We start from the raw sequence: 27759 nt of genomic DNA, 5'->3' as shown, positions 1-27759 counted from the left end.
CATCTAGAAAAACTAGTGGCAAAGAAGCGTCTGTCAGTTAAAAAAGCGGCATATTCTTTTCCTCATTTGCTTTATACTGTATGTAAGTGTGCTGCTCAGACAGTCCGTTTCTAACGACAGATATTGGAGAGAAGCAAAAAAAACATACAGTAGTTAACCAGCCACGACATCTTGTGCCAAGTAAATAAAATCAAATGATGAAGTACTATGCTGTCGCACAATGGGCTGTAATTACCTGCAACCACTTATCGGTTTGTTTGAAACCACTGGGCATTCTTTTGGAATTTTTCGAAAGATGTTAAGAACCACTGGCTGATGTCCGAGACGGATTCCATTCATTCTTCCCTTTTTCCCTGTTTATCTTTTAACTGGATATGCAGATGTGTTTTCACTCGGCATGCTCACATTATGGCACCTCTGGGGGTTTTTTCTCTTCATGTGGCAACTTGGCCAACACGTTTCGGTGTGGTGATTTTTTTCAGGTCACATTTTTTTTCTAAGGAAATTGAACTTCAGAAATTTTGCATTTGCTGTCATAGCAGTTGTTTAGTCTATGCCTTTAGTAAATGGGGTTTACCTGATTGCTTTAAACTGAGATCCTGTTTCACTGGCTCCCTTTTTCAGTGTTTAGTTTCCTTGTCTACAACAATGTGTTTCTTTGAAGATACAACTCTAAAAGCAATCCTCTGCTTGTTGATCCATCAATATTAGTTACTCAGTGGGGATGGAAGGGCAGGCATTGGGGGAAGCTATCTTTCAGATGTTCTGTACTTTCATCTAATTTGGATACAATTTGTACTTCTTAATTTGCATCCTACTTGGATAGTATTTAAACATGGCGCAAAATGGGAAATGGATCAATATAATGTAGAAGGCTGTTATATAAAATTGTATCTTCAGAGAGCTGGAAGACATGAAACATTTGAACTAAACCACATTAAGGTAAGCAGTGAAAAGGTGTTATCAAGCAATATTGGCTTGTTGAAGCTTCTGTTGTGACATCTTGACCTGAAAAATGCTGCTGGACACTTATGCGAATTGTTTTTGGATTAAAGAAACGTGGGCTCATCAGTTCATCAAGTCTGTTGTGTCTGTTATGAATGCTCTAATCGTAACTTCCGCAGCTAAACGGATTGCAACAGTTCTTTTCTTGTTTTGTTTTGAACGTCTGCCGAACAGGTAAACCAACGGCACCCTTGCGCATCATGCAAAACTAAAGAGGCAAATGGAGTCAATCAGTACGCCCTGCCCCTTCACCTCTCTGTTACTGTGATAACTTGGCAAGGTGTCTGTTTGGTACAGAAAGAGCTCCTTCTTGGAGACGAACACGGTTCAATGCTGAAGCGTTTTAACCCTGTTTCAGTAAATACGTTTGGAGATAAATCTTGCAACAGATCATTTCAATAGCTACACCACTGAATTGAGGAAGACAAACCATATACAGAACCCCTTTTAAAGATGTGCTTCGCTTGCCTTACATATACGCATCTCATGGATTCTAATCTGTTCCCCGCCAAATGCTGCTTTTGTTTTGGATCTGGCGTTTTGGCTTGGATCAGATTAAAAAAAATGAACCACCTTACTTATTATCTTCTCTCCCCTTCCCCTCCCCTTTTCTGTTTTCTTCCCCTCTAGGTCCTGGCTTGGCCTTCATTGCCTACCCTAAAGCTGTTTCTATGATGCCACTACCCACATTCTGGGCCATTCTCTTCTTCATCATGCTTCTGCTCTTGGGCCTCGACAGCCAGGTAAGCTAAATGTCTTCTTCATGCTTTGTTTTTTGACTCCAGGTCTTTTACACTGTATGTTTCAAATATGTTTTTAAGGGTTTTTTTTTCATAACATTGTGCATCATTAGGCAATGTCAGAACTGCCAATGGAAAAACAAAATATGTGCACTGTATTATACTATGCTACAAATAATATAAAAAAACACTAAACACTGGTTGTGCTTTTAGCAATAGGTACTATTAGACTATTAGATACATTTGACTCTGACTCTCCATTTGAGCCATTGCTGCACAATTCAACCTGAATTAAAAAGTGACAAAGAGAGGGCACATAGATTTATGTAGACAGAGTGTGTACATGAGTGGAGAGTTCCACACACTCCATATTTTAATTTTAAGTAAGCTCTCAAGTATGCAGTACTGCTGCTCCATGCTTTTTAAGCCTTTCCCGTTCGATCCTTCCTGTTTGAAAATAATATTTACATTAAGCCTTGAGGATTTATGTCTGAGCCATTTGCCAGAAGCCAATGAATAGGCATCCTGTTTCACCTTGAGGTGTTAAAACTTCTAAATCATGCGCATCTTAATATCTACACAATGATTACATTGATATTTCCTTTCTGTGGTTTTAAAGTAATTTGGGAATAAAACTGATAAAAAGTATCAGGATTATTTTGTGTACTTTGGTCACTGAAAAATGGCAGTAGAAAAATCATTGCCTTTCCTACATTCATCTTAAAATGAAATTGTATGTTTATTTCAATTAGTGTATTCCTTTTGCAGTTGAGATAGATCCAAAATTCACCAAAGAATATAAAGCCTTATTGTCTGAAACATAATTTGGCTGATTTGTTTGCTACATACATGTTACCTACATTCAACAAGATGGAATTGTGTATTGTTCATGTCTAGAACTGACCAATGGTTATGGGCTGGCAAAGGCAACATTTGACTTTTGATCAAAATCTGCTTTTACCACCTAGAAGGTCACCTGGAGAATCTTTGAATTGCGTGTCTTGGAACAGTGGTTAGCATTGCTGCCTCACGGTGCTGGGGCCCTGGGTTCATTTCCCAAGTGTGTGTGTTTGTGTGTACCCTGCGATGGAACGCTGTCCAGGGTTTTCTTGCCTTGTGCACATTTCTTGTTTGGGTAGGGCTTGGCTCCCATGCAACCCTGCATCGGATAAAGCGGTTTGAAAATCAAAGGTTGGATGGACATCCAGTTGTGAATACCTGCAGCTGGATGTGAGACTGAAGATCCTAAAGCAAGCGCTAGATCATCTGAAAGACCAGATTGAACTCAAGCTTAGCAACTTTCAAGCCTTCAGGAAGGAAATGGCATATCCTGAGTGAGCAAGCATTGCAGAAAATACCAACTTTACAAGACAGAAGCTCTCTTCATAATCTCTGTGGTGTCCTTGAATAATGATTGGAGAATTGATGTTATGTTATAATTATATAATAAGGTCTCATTTACGGTCACAATGTTATAGAGAAGATATTGGTGCTCTGGAATCAATTCAAAGCACCAACACATACTGTACATCACAGATCTTACAGGAACTGCTTACATGGACAGGCTGAAAGAGCTGAACCCTTTTAGTATCAAATACAGAAGATTATATGGGGACGAAATCCAAGTATTTTAAATCATCAAAAGCATTGATAAAGTCAACCCAGCGGAGTTCTTCGGAATGAAGAGTGAAACACAAACCAGAGGACATGTGGAAACTAAATGGAAGACCAGGAAGCACTTCTTTACCCAGAGGGTAAAACCGCGGTGTTGTAGCTGTTAACCTCTTTCCTTTCAAGAAAAGACTGTATGAGATCCTTGGATCAGTTATGAACTACCAAGTGGGCTAGACAGACCAACTGTTTATGGTCTTTCTTATGTTCATAAATTTTAAATGGGATGGAGCTTGTAGGAAACCTTACAAGCCAAAGCAAATAATGATTGCCTGAAGTTGGATAGAAAACTTTGAGGAAAACAGAGACCTGCTAATGTCCTGTGAATGGATGAAGAACACTTTTTTGGAGACGTATCTATATGCATTTGCACATCTGTGAGAGAGTGACAGTGTGGTCGGTCCACTTCTTTGAAGAGGGAGTTCAGTGTCACTGTTGAATAATTCCACACCATGCAAATGACCCATGTCATTACTATGCTGCAGCAATTAAATGGATAAACACTGCAATCTTTATGATGGACAGTATACCTATACATATTGGTTATTGGATAACGCATCTTGCAGTCAGGAGAGCACTTTCAGGATACAATAATTGATGCCACTTTTCTGAATGATCACTTCATTAACCAGACTGTAATGAACAGTTTTCCGCTTATGGCATTACCTTTTCTTTCAAGTTGCAGTGAGGAAAAACTTCAGAAGTTAAGGATGCCATTGACCAGAAGATGGTCAGCATTTGTAATGGAGATGTATTAAGTCCTTAAATGTCACAAAAACTGTCACTGCAATTAAGCATTTATCTTTAATGGTATTTTCTTATTTTGTGTGTTAATATGATTATTTTGGTCATAATGACCAGTACAAATCTTTAAAATTGATTCACATTTCTGTCGTTTTTCACAGTTTGTCGAAGTGGAGGGACAGATCACATCGTTGGTTGATCTGTATCCATCCTTCCTAAGGAAGGGTTACCGGCGGGAAATCTTTATAGCTATAGTGTGTTTCTTGAGCTATCTTCTGGGACTTACCATGGTTACTGAAGTAAGTATATCAACAAAACCAATTCTTGGGAACTATTAAAGAAATATCATTTTTAAACATTCAGCTTTTAAGGTTCTTAGTACAGAGGAGATTAAAACCCTAACATTAAATGGATCCCCAAGACTGGATTTTGGAAATGCTGGTTAGAATATATTTTATCTATCTTTATTTCAGAAAAAATAAATACACATTTTATGTGCGTATCAAGAGATTACATTACTACATTAGGTATTTATATTGAGTCTCTTTTTTCAACAAACATACTGTACCTATTTTTGTCACAAAACTATGCTTAGTTCACTTTTTTCCTTTACAAAATAGAGTACTTTTCAATTGCAACTGGTTTTAGTAATATCTTTACCAAGTCCTAGCAATTACACCTTCTAACCGAGACATTTATTAATGCATGATTAGCAATCATTAAGTGAAAGCATGCCTACCAACTCATTCACCTGCACACAACCATTACTTAACCCTAATGAATTAGACACATACAGCAATTGTGCTTAACCTACTGTTTTGATCCATCTGCAATATCCAGTGGCAGGAAACAATTCTAAATATCAAAGCTACTGAGAAGTGCTGCATCCCAGATATTGAAAGCATGCTGGTCAAGGCCCATCATTGGTAGACTGGGCTTGTGGTTTGGTCTGATTCTAAAACTTGCTAACCACATTGGCTTCCAATTCAGGTTCACGGAAATTCCCAGCTAGTTACTATGATTTATTATTTCTATACTTGGAGCTACAGTACAAAGCCAGTCTCCAGTGCATCATCCATTAATGCCTCCCCCCCCACCACCACCCTGTGAATGGCACTGTGGGAATTGCCATTTGTGGTGTGCTTGGTATGATCTTTTCCATTACATCATTACTCCCACAGCTTGTGCTCTGTGCACTGCTGAAATGGAATCAAGGAACCCTTCTATTAAAATAAAACCTCCTCAAACATACAGCTTCTTCACTGGGATCAGATTATTTCTACATCTTCCATCGTTTTTTCCTTTGAGCAAAACAAAACGTTTAATGCCCTTTTATTATACAAGACACAATATTTAGAATGTCTTCTCCTTTGTCTCTCCTTAGGGTGGCATGTATGTGTTTCAACTCTTTGACTACTATGCAGCCAGTGGTGTGTGCCTTTTGTGGGTTGCATTCTTTGAATGTATTGCTGTAGCCTGGGTTTATGGTAAGTGCCAGTTGTAAGACTCAGAAGGACCACACTCATTAAATTATTTTGTGTGACACATTTAATCACTGCATTTCTTATAGGATAGAAGAAAACATCAAATTAAAGAGATTTTTTGTAAAGCTGCTCACAGAGCCATAGGATTTCTGAAGGATTTTTACTGACAGACTGGGTTTTTTACTTACAAAGAGAAAACAGGTCATACATGACAGATAAAATACAGCCCTATAGCTTTTAACTGCCAATAACAAAATATATAAGAAAAACCCATTGGGTACACAAATTGTAATACTAGAGATGCCCAAGTGTACAGTAGGTAGTATTTTTTCTTCCTAATGGAATAAACAGAATCACATACACAATAAACTGAAACTTTTTATAATACTTTCTAATCTGTTGCTCCCCTTTTAACCTTTTAAATTAAGCTGTGAATTAAGCTGTGAGTGCTCCATTGCCCTTTTCTGAACACTGCAAGTGTGCTAGTATAGTAAAGGCTTTAGCTGATGGGTGTTTTATTTTGCACAATGTAAAACGGTATCACAGCAAAATCACATGATAGCCTTTTTAAGTATGAAACATCCTTGCCATCTTACATTAAATAAAAAATATAACATATACAAAGTTGCTCCACAGTAATAGAGCAGTACATGTATTACATTACATGCTGTCCATTATCATTGAATGGGATGTCAATTAGTTACCGCCTTCTGAGCAGACCGGAATATAGAGTTTAAAGCAATGCACTTGCTTCGTTCATGTTTGGTTTTCTTAGCTTACTTTTTCTCAGTCAATCAACTGAGTAGGTTTGCTTTTTGCACACATTGTATTGTTTTTAAAACGCATGCAGCAAGTAGTTACCCTTTTAAGTAACTGAGTAGATTTTTCACGAGTTTAACCCCTTCATTTGTTCTGGTTCTTTCTAGGCGTTGATAATTTCTATGATGCGATTGAAGACATGATTGGCTACAGACCAAATCCCTGGATGAAATGGAGCTGGACTGTAATCACCCCTGTACTTTGTGTGGTAGGTTTTAATCCAAATCATTTTTAGCAGCAAGAAAGAAAAATAATTGATGTGCTGTCTGTATTCCCAAAGTTCCAGTCTTATAAATAGACAATAACTAAAAAATAAGATCCCTTTCCTGACTATTTTTTCCCATTTTGTCTTGAACTCTTGAAAGACAAATCATCTTCAGTTACTGTATTATAATCCTTTGGATGATAAATGGGTAGTCTAAATAAAAAAGTGTCTTTTCAGCCTTTGCCAACAATTTTTCTATATATTGCATAGAACTATACCGAGTTTCAGTGGTTAAGCCTACAGTGTATAGGTGTAAATAGTTTTGTATTTTTATTTCCTTCCCCATATACTGAAAAGGCTTTACACTACCATTCCAGACACTCCATTATTTGGGAAATTTAAGAGCAGATGGGATGGCCATCTGCTTTCCATTGATTTAAATGTGGGATAATTCCAAATGGGTTCCCTAGAGTCTACAGGGTGGGTTGCTGATATGCCAATTATAACAGTCACATAAGAAAGAATCTTAATTACAGGATTTTTTTACGTTTCTCCATTTTGAAACGTAAGCTTCGTTTTACCATCCGAACTTTCCAGTCCTCTCTGAAAATAAACTGAAATAGTTCAAAACACTGCTTAAAGTTTTTTTTTTCTTTAGATAAAGATAGTGATAGTTTAGTGTGATATTAATGCTTTTTGGTGTGGCGTATTTTGTTAGGATCACTTTTGACTGGTCCATTTTCATAGAATATTTTAAAATAATGGATTAATTAAAAAAAACTGAATCTGATATAAGCACAATTGTTGTCAAACAATGGCAGATGTAACACGTCTGCAGGTGCTTGCATTGTCATGGCAGTTACTATTCCTGTACACACTGCATTTCCTGTATAAGAAAACCTGTATTTGGAATTTTCCATATTGTTTAAAAACTGACAAGCAAGGCGTATTTAATTGTCCTTAACTAAAAATAAAAAGTCATCCATAAAGCAGAGCTTTATTTTCTGTTGGAAGGGATCGTCTATAAAGTGGTCTTAATTTAGAATCACAGTTGTGCAATACAAAACAGTCATTCAGGAACAGGCAGTTTTCTGATAAAGCTTTTTACTTGAGCAATCGGAACAGGATAAACCTGCTTAAGGGTGACATTATTTTTGTTCTTAGCTACTGTAAAAGACTTCAGTTTTAATATTAAAACTGAAAAATGTGAATACCATTTTAAAGCTTATACTGATTACAGTGTACTGATCACATGCAAGGAACATTTTTTCATAATAAACATGGAGATGGCACAGTGTCTGACTACCTTACAGCACTTGGGTCCAGACTGTGGTTTTATACTCAAAATCTAGTTTTAAGTTCATTTTTTCTTATTTGAAGTGCTGATTAGACATAGATGTTGTGCTTAAGTGTGCACACAAATACCTAATAGCACGTTCTGTATAGAACTTAATACTATCTTAAGTTATACAATCTCTTAATATCTCTTCCCTTTCTATTTCCCACAGGGTTGCTTTATCTTTTCCTTGGCCAAATATACTCCTTTGAAGTACAACAAGGTCTATGAGTACCCTGATTGGTCAATAGGTCTTGGCTGGTCTTTGGCTCTTGCTTCCATGATCTGCATCCCTATGGTAGTTGTCATCAAGATCATTCAGTCTGATGGGCCCCTTATAGAGGTAAGATTTGAAAATACCTGGCTTGATCTCCCATAAGCCTACCTCCTAAGGTATCAATGCACTTATAGCCCAAGTAGTTGGGTGAACTACTCAGATAGAGGTAGAAATACTGTATAAAAAGGCTTCAACTAAAATTCTTACATCTATCTGCCAGTTGCAAATGTTATAGACCCGGTGCTTCATAGTGAGCTCCTATTTGGCCACTGCCAAACATACAGCTTACATCAAGTACTGGATTTTCTCATTTGCAGTTGGTAACAATTCTTAAGATTTGATTTCAACCGAACCTTTCAAATCAACCAGAGAGGTTTGCCTGTTCATGATGGTTTTAGAGGATACTTGCCGACAGTGTGCTATTCCAGCAAAGTAGGTGCAAACACCTTCTCCTACTGTAGTTCCAAATCAGTTGATGTTAAATAACGGATAATGTAAGAAAGATAGGAACATTTATTACTCCAAATTTTCTATACATCATTTTTTTTTAGTTAATTAATCAGGAGTCTTGTTCCTGACATCGTGTAGCCCTGGAAGTCAGTTTCCAGAACACAGCCATGTCATTTACTGTAGACCCCCGCAATATATGAGGAATTAGAGACGTAGAGACGAGAGGAGGCCTTGTAGCGTACAGAGGTGTGAACCAGTTTCTCACTCTCCCCTCAGCGGATTAAGGCAGTGGCGGCTCCTGCTCGAGGAGGCGCGAGTTCCCGCCCTGCTGATCTCCGGCCGAAGGGCAGCGAGCTGGGCTATCCCCTGGATCCAAATGGGAACAACGGCCTGATAAAGCCCACCCACACCATTGTAGAAACGATGATGTGAGCGCTCTCTGTGAGAGGAATAATGACCTGCTTTCCATGTTATACTTGTTAACTTTTAATAGTCGTAGGACCAGGTTTACATTGCTATGTATCTGCACTAGGATTTCCTTTTTTTTTCTACAGAGGAAGTTACATATTGTTTTCTGTTGGTGTTTTTACTGTTTTTTATTATAATATTATTGCTGTAGGTAGAAGCATTGATCTCATACATATGAGGCAGTATTTGCAAAATGGGACTTTATCGTTCTATTTTATACCTCCTTTCTGTAGCTAGTGGAATAAGTGGTCTGCTTTGGGGAGGGGGAATGGGCCACAATATTAAACTAAAAAAAGTGTATCGTGTTTGAAAGTAACATTTCAATATGTCAGTGTGTAAAGAATATAAGCTCTCCCCCACCCCACCCAAATTTTTATGTTAGTGTGGAAAGTATCCTTGTATGGTAAGGTTTTATTTTGTTGTTGATGTTTGTGAAATACAACTGAATGTAACTCAGCCAGCAACATCAGCAGCCAAACACCACATGTCACTGGGAAACCACTACCAGTTCATGGTTGGATTCCATGCAGGGTTCATTGTGCCTCAGCCATCTTCATTGAAGGGGGGCTGGCATGGAGGATTTTTGGGCTAACACTAACTTTACATCCTAGTGCATTAGTGTTTTATTTAACTTGCACTTTATAAGTTACCCTGTAACTGCTTTAGGCATCTAAAGCAGTTCCTTTTGTACTGCTGGCCTCATGGTCTAACAGCCAGGTACAACACATGGAACATTTGGCTAGTGGGAAAACACTCACTTCAGTTTAACACCTAATGAAGGATACGCCCTTCTTAGAAGGACAAAAGGGCACAATGTACCATGAATACATTCACATTAACAAGCTCACCACTTTCAAAATGCTTTTGTAATTTTTTTTAAAACTGCATTTTGTAAACTGCTGCAGTAATTTGGATCCCCCATTCTATTTCGCCATCCACTTTTTATAACCGAATTTGAAGAAGACTCAATATTTTATTTAAAAAAAATGCACAAAAACCTCAATCAAAGGTAAATGCACAAAAAAGGCTTTATTCAATGTGATCAATTATCAAATTACAATAAATGTATCATTTAAACCAGATAAGTTAATGAAAGCAGAGGTCGTTTCTTGTAAACTACACCCCAGTTCAGATTTTTCACTTTTAAATGTTTGTTAATTTTTTAATCACATTTGCCTTTTTGTATTAGAACTTTATACTGTACATGTGCAGCACTCTGCAACTGATTACAAATCTTTCTGGAGACAGAATAATCAATTTATATTTAAACGTTTAATCAGCATAAGCTTACATGCAATTTAAATGTGCAATAGAAATATAGCTTCTTATTTGTTTTTCTAACGGTCGGTACTTTTTATGTTCAAACACTGAGACTGAAGACAGCGAAAAGTTAAAACTGTAATGCGATGGCAAAGCATATATGCAGAGCCATTAATTTTACAAGGATGCTGTTATTACAAATTTGACAATTGCCTGTTCAGTTCTAGTTTTGTTCAACAGAACCCAAACTGAAAATAGAAACCCAAATTATATCTTGGAGAGATATTACCCAAAAGCAATTAGTCTTATGCGTTTCCCCAAAGAGATGAGCATCAACCTATAACAGACATCCAGCTGATATCAGACACTGAGGCACCTTGAGCCAGATGAGAAATCTTGATGTGAAGAAAGGGTTTTTTTTTTACACCTTATGTACCAACCTTGTTTTTTTTTTTACAAATGTAAAAGGGGAAGATGTTTTGAATTCATAAAACAAGTTTTTTAAACTATTGAACATTTTTGTTTTTGTTTTTTAAAACTAACCTGTAAGCTAAAGAAAAAAAAAGTGTTAAAACGGGTTTTACAAAATCTAAAACTTTATAATTTCTAATAAACATTTGTATTTGAAAAAGCCTTCATTTTTCAATGTTCAGTAGCTAACCCACACAGAATACAGAACAGCCCACGAGAGCTGTAATCACTGAACAATCACAATGATAACATTGGGCTGGCTTCACACAGATTTTTGACAGAAAGTCTGTTTACCAGCGGTTTATTTACTCAGTTTCAAAATTCCGACTGTGTCTGCAGATCCAGCAAATAGCTTGGAAGTGAATAAGCTCTAGTTTCTACGCCCCTTGCTGCCTTTTATTACTTTTAACATCAAATAGTGCTGGTTCCAAACAAAGATATTTAAATATTGGCATACTGTAAGTACAGTATATATTCTACCATTCTGCTGCAGAGGTTTTGAAATGTGTAAAACTGAATGGGAAGGAGGAATCAAAAGACAGGCGTGAGATATGTACAGTATCTTCTCTGTATGATCTAGTCAGGAAGTAAATCAGCAAGGTTTTTCCTATGTACACTGGGCTTCGGACCCATCATACTATTTAATAATCAAATCAGAAATGCTAGGGCTTTAAGACCTTGCAGTCATAGATTGACCTTCATTCGCATACACCCATCATGTAAAAGGGGATTAATATAAAAAAAATGAATACTTATTAAAATGGCCAGTCTCCAACGAAAGAAAAGTAGGCTTAGGCCACTGCTGGTATACTTAATTAAAAATAGTTTCATTGTTTGAAACTTTTCAAGTTAAAATTCCAAATCATCTTCCAAGTTAGCTCGGCAGGCCTCTCATAAGTATGTATGTACTTGAGCCTTGTCCGTTCTCAAACAGTTCTTCATTTCCCATTTGCACAGTAATCAAAGGTACAAGGTGTGACTTTACTTACATACTGTACAATGCATTTACAACACAGGACCTTTACAGTCCTGGAGGTCGGGTGTTGTCGATCGGTGATAGATGCCTCTCTGTGCACTGAGACCAAACAGGATGGAAGGTTACATCAGACCCCAGACAAAGTTAAGAACCGGAAATTGAGTAATATATGTAACTTGAAATCTCCAAAACATACTGTACATCACATGACCAAGTAGTGTTCACAGTTGGTAGTCTCGAATGTGTTGCACCATGAGATGTCGGTAGTTACGTCTGCATAATTTTATTTATTAAAGACAAATTAAATTGGTGAAGAAGTCAAAAGATTCATTATGGGAAAATTTTACAATTGATTTTTTTTTTCAGCAGCCCCAATTCAGTACCAATGAGTAGTTCTGAATGAGTAGGGGGTATTAAGAAAATGATTCCCATACACTTAACATCTCAGAATACATGTGACAGACTAAAATCTGGGTGCAATTTGCATTATCTGAGTTACTTTGTTTCCTACCTGCTCATGCTTCTGAAATTTACATAAGCTCCTAACAAACTAGCAAGATGGGATAAGTTCCTTCCTTTGTTTATAACTAGAGGGGATAAAAACATCTTTAATTTGTATTTAATAAGCCCTAATTCAGCAGTGATTGGTTTTCTGCTGGGCTCCAGTTTTTTCAGTTTCACTCCGATTCCATTTTATTGACTTTAGCTTCATTTTAACATTCACCTTCCATCATGGATTTACTGGCACGAGGTCTATATTGTTTTATAGAGAGTGCACTGTTGAGTGGCTGATCAACAAAAACACATCTGGTATCTGATGTTTAATATATGGTTATATAGGGCTGGAATTGTTCTCTGGTTGAGCAATATCGACATTGCATATAGGTTTTTTATTACTGGATGGCTAAAAATAATAATAATTAGGCTTATTTTCAGTAGTATTTGTTTTGGAACCAGCTTGATTTGTAAAAATAACGACAAACCCACCAATTTTGGCTTAATAAAGGGTAAGCTGAGGGCCTTGCAGTTAGATCCATGAAATCTGAATAGGGAAGAGTCAGGCAATGGTGATACCATTTGGGCTGGATCGTTTCTGTTCAGTGATGCCGGCATGGGGCAGGACTCTCCTGTCAGACCCACTTCCTGTACTGTAATACCAAACAAGTCAGTCTGTGGCAATATTACATGTAACTGTTTTACACTTCATTGCTTGTGCAGTTATTTGATAGTTTTGCATTTTTAGAGGGAAAAAAACATATTTTGGTAATATTTTTCTTTGCTTTGATAGAAGACATTTGTAATTTGACAACTTTGTGAGGGAAAAAAAAATAAAAATATTTTGAAAAACAAGGCACAGTGGTCTTTTTCTTTTGCAGGTGGGGTTGGGGAAATATATGAAAGATTTTTCCAGTAAGCTTTATAAAAAGTTGCAAATGGTCTTTAGAAGAACATCTCTTAAATGGGAATTCTAAAGTGTTGTTTTTTTTACTTGAGCACATTTCTGAAAATAACCAATAATCAGATCTGGAGAAAGGGTTATAGTGGTCCATTTGACCAAGCAGTGAGCTCAATTAGATCACCAGAAGATGGTGGAATGAACAACAGAAGACACTGCAGGTTTCAAGGACTGTTGTGATTCACAGGGAACCAACCACCATGATTTCATGCACTTTTATCGTAGTTAATGGAAAATCGATGGATTTTCAGGTTTCCTTTTAACCTAACAAAACAAATAACTTGATTACCTAATGGACCTTCCCACTTAATGGAAACAATCTAAAAGCCATCTAAAACCTACTGGCAAATATAGTAAGGGTGCATTAATAATCATAATGCAGTGCATATTTATAAATAAGGTGTTCAGATCCTTATAACGAAGGTGTTTCTGCATTTGTTTCTACTGAATACCTCCCTTTAAAGTGGAATTAATGGTAATCTCTACATCCTAAATTAAACAAAAAACTTCCCAGGGTTTGGATGATTTCTATTGCTAAAAAATTTAAATACTGCACTTACTATTCATACACTGTAAACATAACTATCGTAAGCTGAAATATCTGGCAGTAGATAAATGGTTCATCTATTAAAAATATCAAGGCCTAAGGCACGAGATAAAAGAATAACTATGCCAGAGGTTAAATTACAGACGTGGAGGAAGAAACTGCAGGTTAAACAGTTGGCTGATGAGCAATCAAGGACATTCATTATCACTATTATCCAGGGTGACGCAAATGACTTAAAATCTATACATCAGTGAAGACATGATGTTAAGAGTGACTACCCTTCAGTGAAAATAACATTTCAAAATGTTTTAGGTACAGTATGTGAAATAATGCCAAAAACAAAACCTTATTTGTACTTAGTGGCTATGCTATCGTTCTCATCTTGCAAAACATTTATACCTAAACTGGGTCTATCAAGGGTAAGCAAAGAGCATTGCAATACTAAAATTAATACGCTGTACATGAAGATACATACTGTGTAAGTGACATCACCACAGCATATGTTAGCTCATCATAGAGGGCTGCAGGTTTCAGCTCATGTAAGAAGGGCAAGGAAGAGATTTGAGGAAAAAGGACAGATTCATTTTCTTTAGAGAAGCTGATTTTAATAAAATATTTTTAGGGGGAGAATTTTTATTTTCTACGATTTTAAAGATCTTTATTTTATTACTTTATTATTTATTTTTATTAAATTAATTGTATTTTTAATTTAAGATCAAAAACAGTAAGCAAATATAGAACAATGCAACACAATTAAAAGGGGGGAGATTTTGTACATTAAAATGGATCTGACCAGGCTGACATATTTTGCACTAGCACAATGATTTAGAAATGAACACAACCAGTATCTCAGCTTCATCCTGCCTCAGAAAGTTGAATTCTTGCTGCATGTGGACACACCAGCGCCTGAAGATGGACTATAACGTGCAAACTGTCAAAGAGCTGGAGCAGACAGGGGCTGCAAAATCAATAAATGTAACTGTAAAGAGCAAATGCTAGATCCTACAGTATGTTGCAGCTGTTGAAACACATAAAGCTCTGGAAGAAGTGCAAAATGCTTGGTGGGTGGGGAGGTTAGAGATACATCAAATAAAAATAAAAAAACAAGTAAGACTCCCTGAGATCAAGGGTGTCTAACTCCTGGAGGATCTAGTGTCTTCTGGTTTGTGTTCCAATTTGAGCTATTGGTTAATTTAATCAGTCTTACTTAGATACAGTACATATGGGATGTTTCTTAAGATCCTTTCTAGATGATACCTCAAACCATCAATTAATAGAACAGTTACAATACCTATAAAACACTTTGGAGAAAGGTTAGAAATTATGCAGTGAAACAATTAGACCCCTATGTAACTGAGAGCTTGGGTGGAAAGAAAAAGCAGAAAACACTAGGCCTTCCAAGAACTGAGTTTACTTCCAACCTAGATCCTGAAACAGATACAGGCAATTGACCTCCAAAATGCCAAGGAGAGTAAGAATCTATAACAATATAGACATACTGTATAAAGGGCTGAGAAAGAGTCGGTAGGAAGAAATTATTACAAACTGACCACAGCTTATTAATGCCAAAAAAGCAGTGGATTTCGTTCCAAATCTTCCTTGAGTTTGGAATACAAAATAAACGGTCCCATTGGTTTAGACAACACCATCTCACTTACTATAGGTGCCATGAAATCGATGGACCAGAATCCTTTATACTGTAACACCATACAGTATATAACACCAACTGGAAAGCCAAACAGCAATATTCAAATTAAAGCCAGGCCACCAAAAGATTTGAGGCCTTGTAAATTCCCCCAAAGGAATCCTTGATTATTAACAACAAAGCTAATTTGTTCAACTGGGGCATATAAAAATACAGTAATGTGAGGAGGTTCTGTATGTTCATATTTATAATGGAGATCCTAGGTAGTGCACCCATCCCACAGCATATTTAGTTACACTGTACTTAGAACTGACCTTTAAAGATAATAAGGAAAAAAAACACGCACTTACATGTCATGAAGATATAACCTTCAGCGCAAGACTGGAGAAAAAAAGGGCAATATGCTTGTTAGTGGTTTTGTTTGTTTGGTACATTTACTGTAGGTTACGACTAAATTTCACCCACTTACATTATTAGCCAAAACCGCACTTTCAGGCCTAAAGACCTAAAGCAGTAAATTGATGCCTGTCGATATGTTTTCACAGCGCCCTCTTGTGTTGTGGAAGGGAACTGATCTCCCCATTTCCACATTCACACTGGAATCTCGTCACCATATATCATGATAATTTTTAATATTTTTGTAATCAACTCTTCCTTGTTTAACAATAATACGTTTTAGGGAAGCCATCTAAAATGCAAAACAATTTCTGAAAAAGGAAAGTTGCACTTTAAGAGCACTCGTAGGAGTAACAAGGGGTGGAGCTTTCAGTATATAAAACAGTCCTCTTTGAGTTTTCTTTACCCTGCTTGCAGGGGCTGAGGAAGGTAAAGTTGTTGTGTGTTCTTGTAACATGGTTCAGGACTTCCTCTTTGTTGTTTGTTGTTTTCTGACTGCCATGCTGTAAGTAAATCTGTAACTCTGTTTTGGAGTTTAACATTATGCACTGGAGCTCATGTCACTACTCAGTGAAGAGAGCCTGTGACTAACTTGTAATAGAATACAATCTATCCAAAGTAAATTTATTTTGCTTAAAGCATATTATTTTTTACAAATTTGCAGGAAAATGGTGGTAATTTAGTTAACAAAAATAAGTAAAACCTGTGAATAGCTCTTATGACAAACTTGTACTGAACATAAAGACATGGGAAATGTTTACATAATGCACAGTAATCTATTTCACATATATTTAAGTATATGGTAATACACTGTACAGAACTGTAAAATGTCATTTATGGCTTTGTACAATGTTAAATGGTAACTTATTTTGAAAATGTTAAACATATAACAGTATACCTACACAAATCTACAGTATCAACAGCAAAGACAGAAATCTGGAGTTTGGAGAACTTAGTCAGTGGGAGCAATGCTGACCTGTATACTATAAGCATTATCCAAGAAGAAATAATGGCCAGCACTAGAGTGTCTCTGCTGAGTGCAAACTGAAGGGAGAAAACAGACACCTGCTGTGGGGCCAGTGTATAATGTACAAATTATAATACATACATGGCCAAAACTGAAACATTCTAAGGCACTTCCATTGCAGTTCATCAATATTATCAATCTAATATTACGGGAAGCAAATATCCTCTTCAAAAAGCTTGTCTTTTCATGATGCATACATGTGTCTATATGTTTGAAGGCAATGTTTGCAAACAGTCTTATGAGTGACTTCTACAACAAGGAAAGTTGTTGAACAGGTCTAAATGTATCTTTACCTTTTCTGAAGGAATGGATTTAAAGTGGTTCGGTGATCTCTATGAAAAGATCCAATCTCTAGGGAAAAGCATATGAAATTCAGTATTAAAGTGCTAAGTTGATCCCACAGTGCCAACAGTAACACTAGTGGAATACCATCTAGGCTAGGAGACTTCTGCTTTTGCTTAGATTGTGCAGTAGTCTTCAACTCCTGCTGAGTTCTAGGACCATCTGAAAGATCAGTCTGAGGTCCATTTCAGAGGTCAGCAGAGGACATAGAGTTATTTCTTTGTAGCCAAGTAAGGATTGTTAATATTTCAGTTAAGTATATCATGTTTGCAAAGAGACCTACATTTATCATAAAGATGCAAGATTGAAGTTTGTGTTCCAGTTGAATTGGAAGGACCTCCAAACCTTTTGTGATTGTGAAGAAAGAAGACTTGGCAGTGTGATTATGTAGTAGAGATTTTAAAACCTGTGACACAAATGGCATTACACAACGGATTTAAAACATAAAACAAAACATTCACTTTGCTGCTACTGTACATGGTAAAGGAGGTTTGTAATATAGTTCGCTGATGAAATGTAGGTTATCTAAATAAAGGAAGCTAATGGTTGTGCAGTATTTTAACTGCTGTGAAACTTGTATAAAACGTAACACGCCCAGCGCTCTACAAAGTGCAGGTTTCATTCCACATGTGTTAGGAGGATATGATGTAAGGGAAAACAGATGATGCAGTTAACAACTTTAATATCTAGTTGGGTCCTGTAAGTTTGTCATTGTGTTGTTTACAAGCAGTAATCGCAAACAGGTGAAAATCCTTAGAATGAATTGTATGTACTGTAAGATGCTGGGAAATATGAATAAGCAAGTTGCATATTAAATAAAAAGTAATTTTTACCCAATCTGTTGCAAAACTGAATAATGCTAGAGTGTTGTGAGCAATTATCACAGTATTACATTCTGCTATGTCTGAAGATGCTATGTCTGAAGAGGTAGTGTTTTGCTTAATCAGAGTCAGGCCTTGGGGGTGTTGTTTTTCTTTTCAAATCCAGTAAATGAGTCAGTTATGCTGCTATTTGAGTGGGAAGATTATTTTCCATTTTAATGTGATAAAGTGTAAGGATGGACATAGTTGAATACAGACATACAATGCTCACATTATTGTCTGGAGAACTGTGCGGTTCTGTTTAAAAATATTCTACAGTAGCTCCAATAGTTCAGGGCTGGGCAGAAGTGTTAAGTTTGCAGTGGAAGAAATAAGTAAAGCAGTGAAGTAAGCAACAAATTTGTTGGAAGAGAGGTAGCATATCCTATTTTAAGTGTTAAACTGTTCATGGAAGTGAAATTAATTTCTTGAACTAAATAAGAACTGAAACCAATAGCACAAAAGTTTTTTCTCTTGAAGATAGAATGTCAAAAGCACTCACATGTTAGATGAGAAGGTTTTTGTTGGCAATACAGTATGTCAAAAGATTAGGAATTGGAGATATCCTCTTCTATTTGATACACTCCTCATACTTGTACTTTCGAAGCCATTTTGAATTTTTATTTTTTTTCCAAAACCCAAGACATCATACAACAAATAAAAAAAAATATGAAAGATTTGACTTTGGAAATAATTTTACCTGCCTCTGGGTGAAAGAGTAATGTATTTTTGAACCCCATAGGTATAAAAGGAGCCTTCATAGAATAAGAAAACATGTCACCCTCAGTTTCTGAAATGTGTAAATGACTTGTTCGAAGATATCATAAGAACATAAGTTACAAGAATTTGTAACATCTGGCTCATTTGGCTCATCTAACCCATTTGGTATTTAGTAGTTAATTGATCTGGGGATCTCTTGGGCCATTTCTTGAGGAAAGTATTCACAAAACCCTTTGGATATAATGCCTCTTATTCTTGGTTTTAAATGCATTTTTTTAATTAATGTCCACTTGTATCTTCTGGTTCTTGTTTCACTGTTCATTCTGAAGAAGTCAGCTGGGTTGATTTTGTGATTTTGGGTTGTGTTTTGAAGAACTTTTTCAAACCTGTACCCTAAGTCCCCTAAATCACCCATCTCAAGAGTATGAATATTCCTAGTAGAACAGGGCAGACAGGCAAAGGGCTAAAACCCATTTGTAAAAAGAAATTCTTCTAAAGAAGAAAAGAATGATATGAAAATCTAATTGATTAAAGTCTAAAGACTAAAGTCTAATTGGCTTAAATAAAAAAAGCCCTCCATGGAAAGCCATGAAGTGATTGAAGCCAATGGAGCTGATACTTCCAATCCCAACCATATCTTAAACATCGTCACAGAAATTGTCTCAAACATTTGCAGGGCTGCAAGCTTATTTAAAGCCTTTAATATAGGTGAATATTAAAAAAGTCCACAAAATTGTGCCCATACGACTGTATGATGTGGTTATTGAAGATGAATTGGACCGGTATGATTTCAGTGAGGTGCAGATGCTGTTTTTAAGCGTCAAGTGATGTAAATGTAACGTGATGAAATATAACCTGGGAATGAAAATGTTTTAACATGCAAGATTAATCAAAGCAGGATTCAGAGTAATTCAGACGCAATACTGGACAGTATATGTGCTTGATTAGTTGAAGGTGAGCTGCACTGACATGCTGAGTGGTTGTATTTTGAGCATGATCATGGTGTTCAGGTAACAATTTAGATGGTATGAGGCAGCAGCTTGAAATGTTTTGTCTTACGGTGTCTTACAGTATATTGCAGACTGGAGTTCTTTACTGGATGATTTGACTGAGGGAAGCTGCTATCTTCTGGTAGTATAGCACATAGAGCAATACAGTACTGTATGTGTCATAAGATTCTTCATTCGGAGGAACGAGCTTTATGTAGAATTGTAGTGTCACAGGTTCCAAAGTGTCAATAAATGATTTTGTTGAACATGGATTTTTCTGGATGAATTTTCTACTCTTTCCATTTTTTCTAAATAATTGCACAAATAAGAGCGAGGTTGGGGGATTAGGTAGGAAGTACTTGACTTTATTAACATGGCTTCGATGAAATGGAGCAGAGATGGGAAACACTAGATTGATTGGATGCATGATTATAATGTTCCAGAAGGCTCTGTGGGTACTGTCAGGAGAGTAGGAGTTTCTGTGAACCAAGGAGACTATAACTCCTTGGTTTGGAAAAAAGTGTAGCAGACACTTATGATACTTTGCTTTGGAATCTTCCATCCTCTCAAAACCTTTGGGTTTTTGGAAAAATGGGGTGTCAGGATTTTCTCCCTTGTCTCTCATTTTCTAGAATTCACCCATATTCAATAAAGTGTATGATTTTCTTCTGTATTTTTGCTCTCCTCTCTGGTGCATCGTCACTAAATAGTGTTTAAGCTACTGTATATGAGCCGAATGGTCTCCTCACATTAGTAACCTTCCTTATAATCAAGTCCCAGCTTTAGGTGCTGCGACATTGGGTTCAGGTGAGGAGGTCTGACTTTCAAAACATTTGATAAAAGACTGAATTAAAATCCAGTAAAAATCACAAGCTTCTTTCCAGACCAGACAGCGCTTCAAAGTAGCAGTTACAAAACTTCTTCACATGGGAAAGATGTGTTCACATTTTTTTTTCTGTGTTTCAGGTCTCTCTGTAAATACAACAAGTTGTTTCCTGTAATAATAAAACAGTATACAAATGTTTGATGTAATGTGTTGATTTTGGCTTCCTACAAATACTGTTCATGCTTTTACTTAAGCTTCAGGAAATTGTCTCAAGCTTGCAGCATGACACTGTCTAACCTATTACTTAGAGTGATTGCAGGTCTTCCAAATGCTTAAGGCAAACATTTCTGAGTCAAATCGGTATAAATGTGGTCCCAAAATAAGGTCTAGATGATGACACTAGAAACTGTTTAGAAAACAAAATGCTAAGAATTCTTACTGAACAACATAGCATTAGTGGTGAAAGGATGCAGGGATGCACAGTTCAGTGAAGGTCTGAGATGAGTTTTAATTTGTAATGAAAAAGGCCATTTCTGGAGAACACATTGAGAGACGCACACAAGGTGCATCCCCCACAGTGTCCCAAGTTCCAGCAGTGTTACAGGGAGTTTTATAGGTCACCCTATGTTATTACCATGAATGGGTGTTTGAGTGAGCATAACCAATGTATTGGAATCATAGACAAATATTTCCACTTCCCATCTTTCAGTTATTTCTGAGATGTCACCTACCTCTACAGTTATTTTTGGCGTCACATACAGCAGGTGTCTATTTAAAATGCACTCAAGCTAGGTCAGGACTAATGATCCCAAGCTAGAGTCAGATTACATGACAACAGTACGTGTTGTCAGCAAAAACATTTGTAGCATTATATTCTATACAGTAAGTCAGACATCATAGGCATAATTCAGTAGCTAATCAAGGGTTAAGATCAGAAGTAAAACTGTTCGTGAAATAGACCAAGTTACCTCTTGGTAACCACAACACTTCAAGTTCAGGCAAATATACAAAATTAAGTAAGTACTAATAACTTTCATATGGTATGAGTCCTGAAGACATAGAAACAGACTTTGTTGTATATACAGTACATGTACATACAGGTATAGTTCTTGGTTTACTATTGTTCTTGTGTTCCTTGCCTGCATTTGTTCTCCTCCCTTGTCTGTGTGCGGTTACAGTCTTGTACCTGCAGGAGCAGCAGCCCTGGGACTAACAGAGCATATCAGAAGAAGGACTCAGCGATCTGATGGACCTAAGTGAGTATGGGCCTGTCCTACAGCAGAGAACATATTTCTCCTTCACAGCTATTGCCTTCTTTGGGGAGATAAACAGGGGCAGGCCTACAGTATACCATTTTTGTAGACTCCAGGTACTGTAGAACTACAGTGTGTGCTCTTTCTCTCAAACCTGAAGTTATCCTGTTTTTTGGTCCTTCCTTGCATAGAATACAAGCAGCACAAACTCTGCTTATTTAAGTCAGGCTCTTATTTTCAAGTGTTTCCATATGTTTCAGTATGCCTTGGAGGCTGTATAACAATAGGTAGGAATGGAAGTTAAGTCTGAGTATACAGTAATTTCAAGGACTCACAAAATACTGTACTACATTGATCAGTTCAACACATTGGCTATTTTAAAGGCCTCTAAAATTGTTAGTGCACAACCCAGAAAACTCTTTGCTATACTTTGCACCAGTCAAGACTGATCATATTAAAAGGGTCATTGTATAAAAGTAAATATAACTTCTAAACCTGACACACCAGGCCTCAATCAAAATTCTATTTACTGTAGTTTGCAAAATTTGTGGCTTTGCTAATTACTGTACTTCCACAAAAAATATCTTACAAAAATTGTCCTGGGGCCTCAGCTGAAAATGCATTCTGCATTAAGTAAGCATTTCAGTTTTTCAGAGTCAACAAAATAAAATTAATAAATTCTGATTTGATGCAAGATCAATACCTGCTTGTCAGATGTACAAGTCTCTTCAGGAAAATTGAGCTACAACAGGTACAAAACATTCCTAAGAAAAGAAAAATTACACTTAGAAATGTTGCTGCTACAAACTTTCTCAAAAAGAAAGAATAGAAACTGGCACAGTACAACATTGTATGTTGTGTTTTGTTTGCTCACTTTGATTTTAAAATTGGAATCTAGAATCAAATTAGAAACTTCAATAGAATGACGTTTCAGATCCTTATAGGTAGTGCTTGAACAGTACAGTATGTATAAAAGATAAATGGATTCCTCACTTGGCTTCAGCTGGGAGTTTATCCTTTCTAGACATACGGTCGAATGCTGATCTGCGCTGCGATGGAAATAAGCAAGCTGAATCTTATAAATAGATTTTGACTCTGAGCAGGTGCAGAAAAGAAGTCCATCTCTTCATTAACTGCAACAACCACAGCTACAGAATGGACAGAATTATTTTCAGGCCAGGGATCGAATCATATTTCAAAAAGGCTGTCAGAAGACACTCAGTGCCATGAACTATATAGCAACCATTATCCAATGAGCGTTAAAACAGAGGGCAAGGTTATTTGAAAATGGAGAACTGAATTAAAAAATTCATTCAGGCCAACTTATACACCGTGGAAATATTTCAAAATATGTTGTATTTAATCAATTTACAGACAAAGCAGCTTTTCAATGTTTCTCAAACAAAACTCAAGATTAATATGCTCATGCCTCACCTCTCTGAAAATGGAACACTGTGTGGTCTTCATGTTGTGTGGCACAACATCTGCTGGCTGTAGCTTGTTCGCTGGTTGTTCTTTAGCCAAGGGACTTCAGAAAGTCCATTACCGATTAGGCACAAGAATCTGGACTGATTGAATAAAAATATACAAAATATACACAAATGCAGATGGCAAATTCATACAGTACAGTATGTGAGTAACACAGCATGTGAGTAAATGCCTCATCTGTATCTACCTGAATTACGAATCTGTATCAGATTCTGTAGCATAGTGTTGGTAATAGAGGAATTTCAAGATAGGGTTTTTGGTAACTGCAGATAATACCCTGTTAAGGTAATTTATTACAATCCCTCCACTGGCCGTACACAGATTTTACTTCTGTAAATGCAAAAAAGAAGATAATTTTAAAGGTGTTGCAGGTGTTGAAAAGTTGTACATGCAAAATTGTAGATCACAGACAAGCCATTCATGACAGGTGTCAAAATTGTCCTATAGGAAAATAGTTTTTTTTTATATACAGCACACACAGGATTAATATTTTTGATTTTTTTCAACCTATATAAATACTCTCTACAACAGGACTTGCTGCCATGGAAAAGACATCTGCTAAATATATTTGAAGTAATAGTAGCAAAGAGTGCAAAGATAGGAAAACAAACTACAGGATCCCTCCTACAGAAAGCAAAGCAACATGTTAATTTATGTCTTTTATTTATAAAAAAAAGGAAGTAATCATTACAGTCCCTCTTTAATAAAGAATATTTACAGTTGCATCCAGCCAGACCAAAATAGTTCTGAATCCATCAAGCTTCCAATATTGTGCTTAGATACATCAGCGAAGAAAATCTCATATAAAAATACTATACAGAGAATACATCTTTAATATTACACATTTAAAAATACACATTAATATTAATGCATACATATCATTCAAAATGCATAGGGATGGAAACAAAGAGGCAAATTTAAAGCCTTAAAACGCTTGAGTAAAAACCAGAAGCACGACTCCAGGCTTCCTTAGAATATTGCATATAAAACACTTAGCAATACCTTTCGGTGTCAAATATTATGGCACATTGATATACTTACATACAACAGATCAGGTACTGAACACTTAAAAAATACCAAAGGTTCTAGGTAAAAACAATACTTCATCTCTAGTGAATTAAAAATACGCAGCCAACTAATCACTCAGCTCAGCTTTGTGTCAGAGCCTATAATTTAAACGAAACAGAAATGCATCCTTACAAATAGAAACTGATCTGGGTCGTTTTTAAAGGATCTGATTTTGTTGCGGATTTGAGCAATTACGTAAGAGCTTAAAAAGATTCCAGAGGCAGAAAAAGAGCATTCCAACAGAACACTGAGAGAAGGCTCTTAGCAAGTTTACATCTGAACGAAACAGATTGTGTTCTGTTCAGCATTCTCAAAAATCTGAGGGAACAAAAGCAGCTTTCTAGTTTATGGTAAATAGATCTTTCTTGTGCGTTTCAGCAAGGACACAAAGAGACCCGAGGGCAGGCAGATCATACTTACTAATCCACCGATAATTCTATTTAGTTATTTGGCAGCATGAATGGAAGTAAATGAAATACAGTGTCAAAAATAGAAAATAGTGTGGTCAAGTATGTCCAGACTACGCAAAAAGGCCTATAACACAATTAAAGTGAAAAAAAACCAATTGGAAATACATTAAAAACATCCACAGTTTTTCTCCTACTGGTAACAAATTACTAACACTGATTTTATGGAAAGGTGGCTTTTTTTAGAACTGCTTTTTCCTGGATAGTTCAATGTCTAAGTCTTTTTTTCTGTTATGGCACTGTGTAAAAGGTCAGTCTGTTATTACAAGCTACAAAGTTCGTGAGGGTAAAAATTCTGCTTTTTGGTCAGGATTCCACTCTTGAACTATCCATCAATTGGCTTAAGAAAAACAGTTTTTTTCTAGAACACGGGGCAAAGTGAAAAAAATCAACAGACTGCAGCTATAAAAACAGCTTGCAAATGAATTGCTTCCTTAACAAATACTGTAAATAACAATAGCTCTATGGGATTTTAAAAATGGAATAGAAAGTTAATGGATAATAGACTGCTGGGGTCACTTTCACCAGTGCAATCATCTTTCAATAAAGGTCCCCCTCTTAAAAACTCTGCCAGTAAACAAACAAAAGAAGAATTACTCCAAAAATGTTTGTTTAGCCTTATCTTATTTGTATATGTCACATAGTCATAAGGCTTTAAACTCTAGTTACCTTTAATCCTGACACATGGTAAAAACTGCAGACTGACAAATTACACAAACATCAAAAGCACAACAAATAAGAAAAGGAATGGCATTTTATATGTACAGTACATAATACATTGAAAAAGTTACAAAATTGCAGCACCATATGTGGTAAAAAGCACGCATGCTACATACAATGAAAGTAGCAGATGGTTCCTGTAAGAAAGAAAACAAAAGTACTGGAAGTGAACTAACATTTTGTTGCATGTGCAAAGTCCATTTATAAGAGTCCACTGATTGTGAACAAGAATGTGAAAACAAAACTGTGTGCTAAAACTGTGCTCAGAGAAGTCATTTTTCAAAGCAGTTTTGCTTACCTCAGTTTGCTTCCTAAAGTGGTTATGTACTGTATATTAAAAATAAAACATAAAACAACATATGGAAAACTGTACCACCATCTACAGGTGAAGCTTAAGAATTCAACTATTTATGCAATGGAAAAGTAGAGATATTGGTGAGAGGGCCCCATTAAAATACCATGTTCATTGTTTAACACAGGAGAATTTCTCTTCATAAAACGTGAAGGAAAAAATGGATGAGGTCATAAGTGAATAAATCAATCAAACCATCTTCTGTAATACCAAATTAAAAGGGGAAGAACCATGACAGAGACTATTCTCCTGTGACAAAGGTGTATGATCAGTCTCGTACTGAAGCTTGGTGGTACAGAAGAAATTAAAAGAAGCCAAGGGAAAGAGTGGGGAATAGCGAACACTACAGTGCACAAAACGAGGAGTTTCAGTCATGAAACACCAACACAAAATACAACTCTAAGAACTACAAAGAGCTGTGCAGTACTGATTGGAGTAGTGATATACAGTAATGGGTAACGGTAATCAGGGGAGAGTGGCATTCTAAATGTTAATATGAATAAAGGGAACAGGAAGGTGGAAAGATCTGGAAACCTAAGGAAAAATATGTTTTTGTCCTCAGTTTCTAACATTTATTTATTCTGTGAAGTGAAATTCCTGCTTTGCTTGATGTGCAATAGAATCAATGACAAAACATTAAGAGCAAAATCCAAAGATGCCCTAAGGGGAATAAAGTTAAAGGAAAATCATTGAAACCTCAACCAAAACATCTCCTGACCTCAACCAAAACAGAACTTTTAAGGGAAAGAAAACATTTTTGAGTCAGGCAGTACCTGTTGTTTTTAACTTTTGGCTCCAAATTTATTAAAGGCAGGTTCTCTCTTGCATGTTTGGTGCTTGCTTGCTCTTTATGCTGTGTGCTTTTGTTGGCTGCAGTGCAGCGCTTCTTGCCAAAGTAATATGGGAGAATAATAGGATTCCAGAATCAAGACTCTTCTTTGAAGTGTGAGACTACACAGTAGAAAGTTACGTGCTGAGGGAAAAACAACAAACAAACAAAGAAACGCAAAAAGGAACCTTTCTCTGCCAGCAGCAGGGAAGTACAGTAGGAAGTGAAGTGCTTTTCCTGAACTCTTTTCAGAGGTCCATTGTGCTGGTCTTGTTTTCCCTGTTCCCGGAGTGCTTGCCCTGTAGTTCCCCAGAATCTTCTTCCCCCTGCATGTGTGTGGACTGCGCCAAAGGGTTTCGGCTGATCACCAGCTCGAGTTTGTCACCCGCCTCCGTGATCAGAGGCACGGCCAGGCAACAGTCGAAGTCCCTTGTGCGGACGTGGTTCACCTTTGGGGACCAAAACCACATCGCAGTGTTAATTTTCTAAGACGTCTAAGGACCATATTTTCAGCTATGGTCCATTTTGTCACTCTTTACCAGGACGGACGCTATCTAATGCTTTTTTCTATAGCACTTCTGAAATCTCAAATCACACCATTCAGATGAGAAGGAAAATGTCCAAGGAAGTCTGACATACAGTACTTTTACATTGAAAGTCACAAGGACAGCCACAAAGGCCATGTTGCTCAGAAAACCAATAATACCCAATACCTCTGGTTTTAGTCTATTCCAATAGGGAATCAGAACAGACTAAAACCAGAGATCTCTGGACTCACTGTTCCAACCTGTACTCATAACAGAAGCCTTGGTTATTGGATGAGGCACAAAAGCCCAGTTTTATATTTTGTAAGCATTCCTGTGGATTT

The 27759-nt window shown here is 36.7% G+C and overlaps 2 protein-coding genes across 3 annotated transcripts in view; one reads left to right on the top strand and one right to left on the bottom strand.

The window, feature by feature from the left end:
• LOC148835353 (sodium- and chloride-dependent taurine transporter-like) overlaps window positions 1-13256 on the top strand; it is a 34757-nt gene extending 21501 nt beyond the window's left edge. For both annotated transcript variants that reach the window (XM_088916104.1, XM_088916103.1), the window contains exons 9-14: window positions 1636-1748; window positions 4322-4459; window positions 5545-5647; window positions 6571-6671; window positions 8177-8347; window positions 9008-13256. In XM_088916104.1, the coding sequence (XP_088772230.1) occupies window positions 1636-1748; window positions 4322-4459; window positions 5545-5647; window positions 6571-6671; window positions 8177-8347; window positions 9008-9163 (782 nt within the window). In that variant the 3' untranslated portion in view covers window positions 9164-13256. The remainder of the gene's footprint in view (window positions 1-1635; window positions 1749-4321; window positions 4460-5544; window positions 5648-6570; window positions 6672-8176; window positions 8348-9007) is intronic.
• A 10849-nt stretch (window positions 13257-24105) lies between these two features.
• grip2b (glutamate receptor interacting protein 2b) overlaps window positions 24106-27759 on the bottom strand; it is a 159223-nt gene continuing 155569 nt past the window's right edge. Inside the window, exon 24 of the mRNA XM_088917300.1 lies at window positions 24106-27340. Coding sequence (XP_088773426.1) covers window positions 27140-27340 — 201 coding nt within the window. The 3' untranslated portion in view covers window positions 24106-27139. The remainder of the gene's footprint in view (window positions 27341-27759) is intronic.

The sequence above is a fragment of the Atractosteus spatula genome, chromosome 5 (genome assembly GCF_055471065.1).
Source record: "Atractosteus spatula isolate fAtrSpa1 chromosome 5, fAtrSpa1.hap1, whole genome shotgun sequence".
In the NCBI taxonomy this organism is placed as follows: domain Eukaryota; kingdom Metazoa; phylum Chordata; class Actinopteri; order Semionotiformes; family Lepisosteidae; genus Atractosteus; species Atractosteus spatula.
This window is presented reverse-complemented; position numbering and strand designations above follow the sequence as displayed.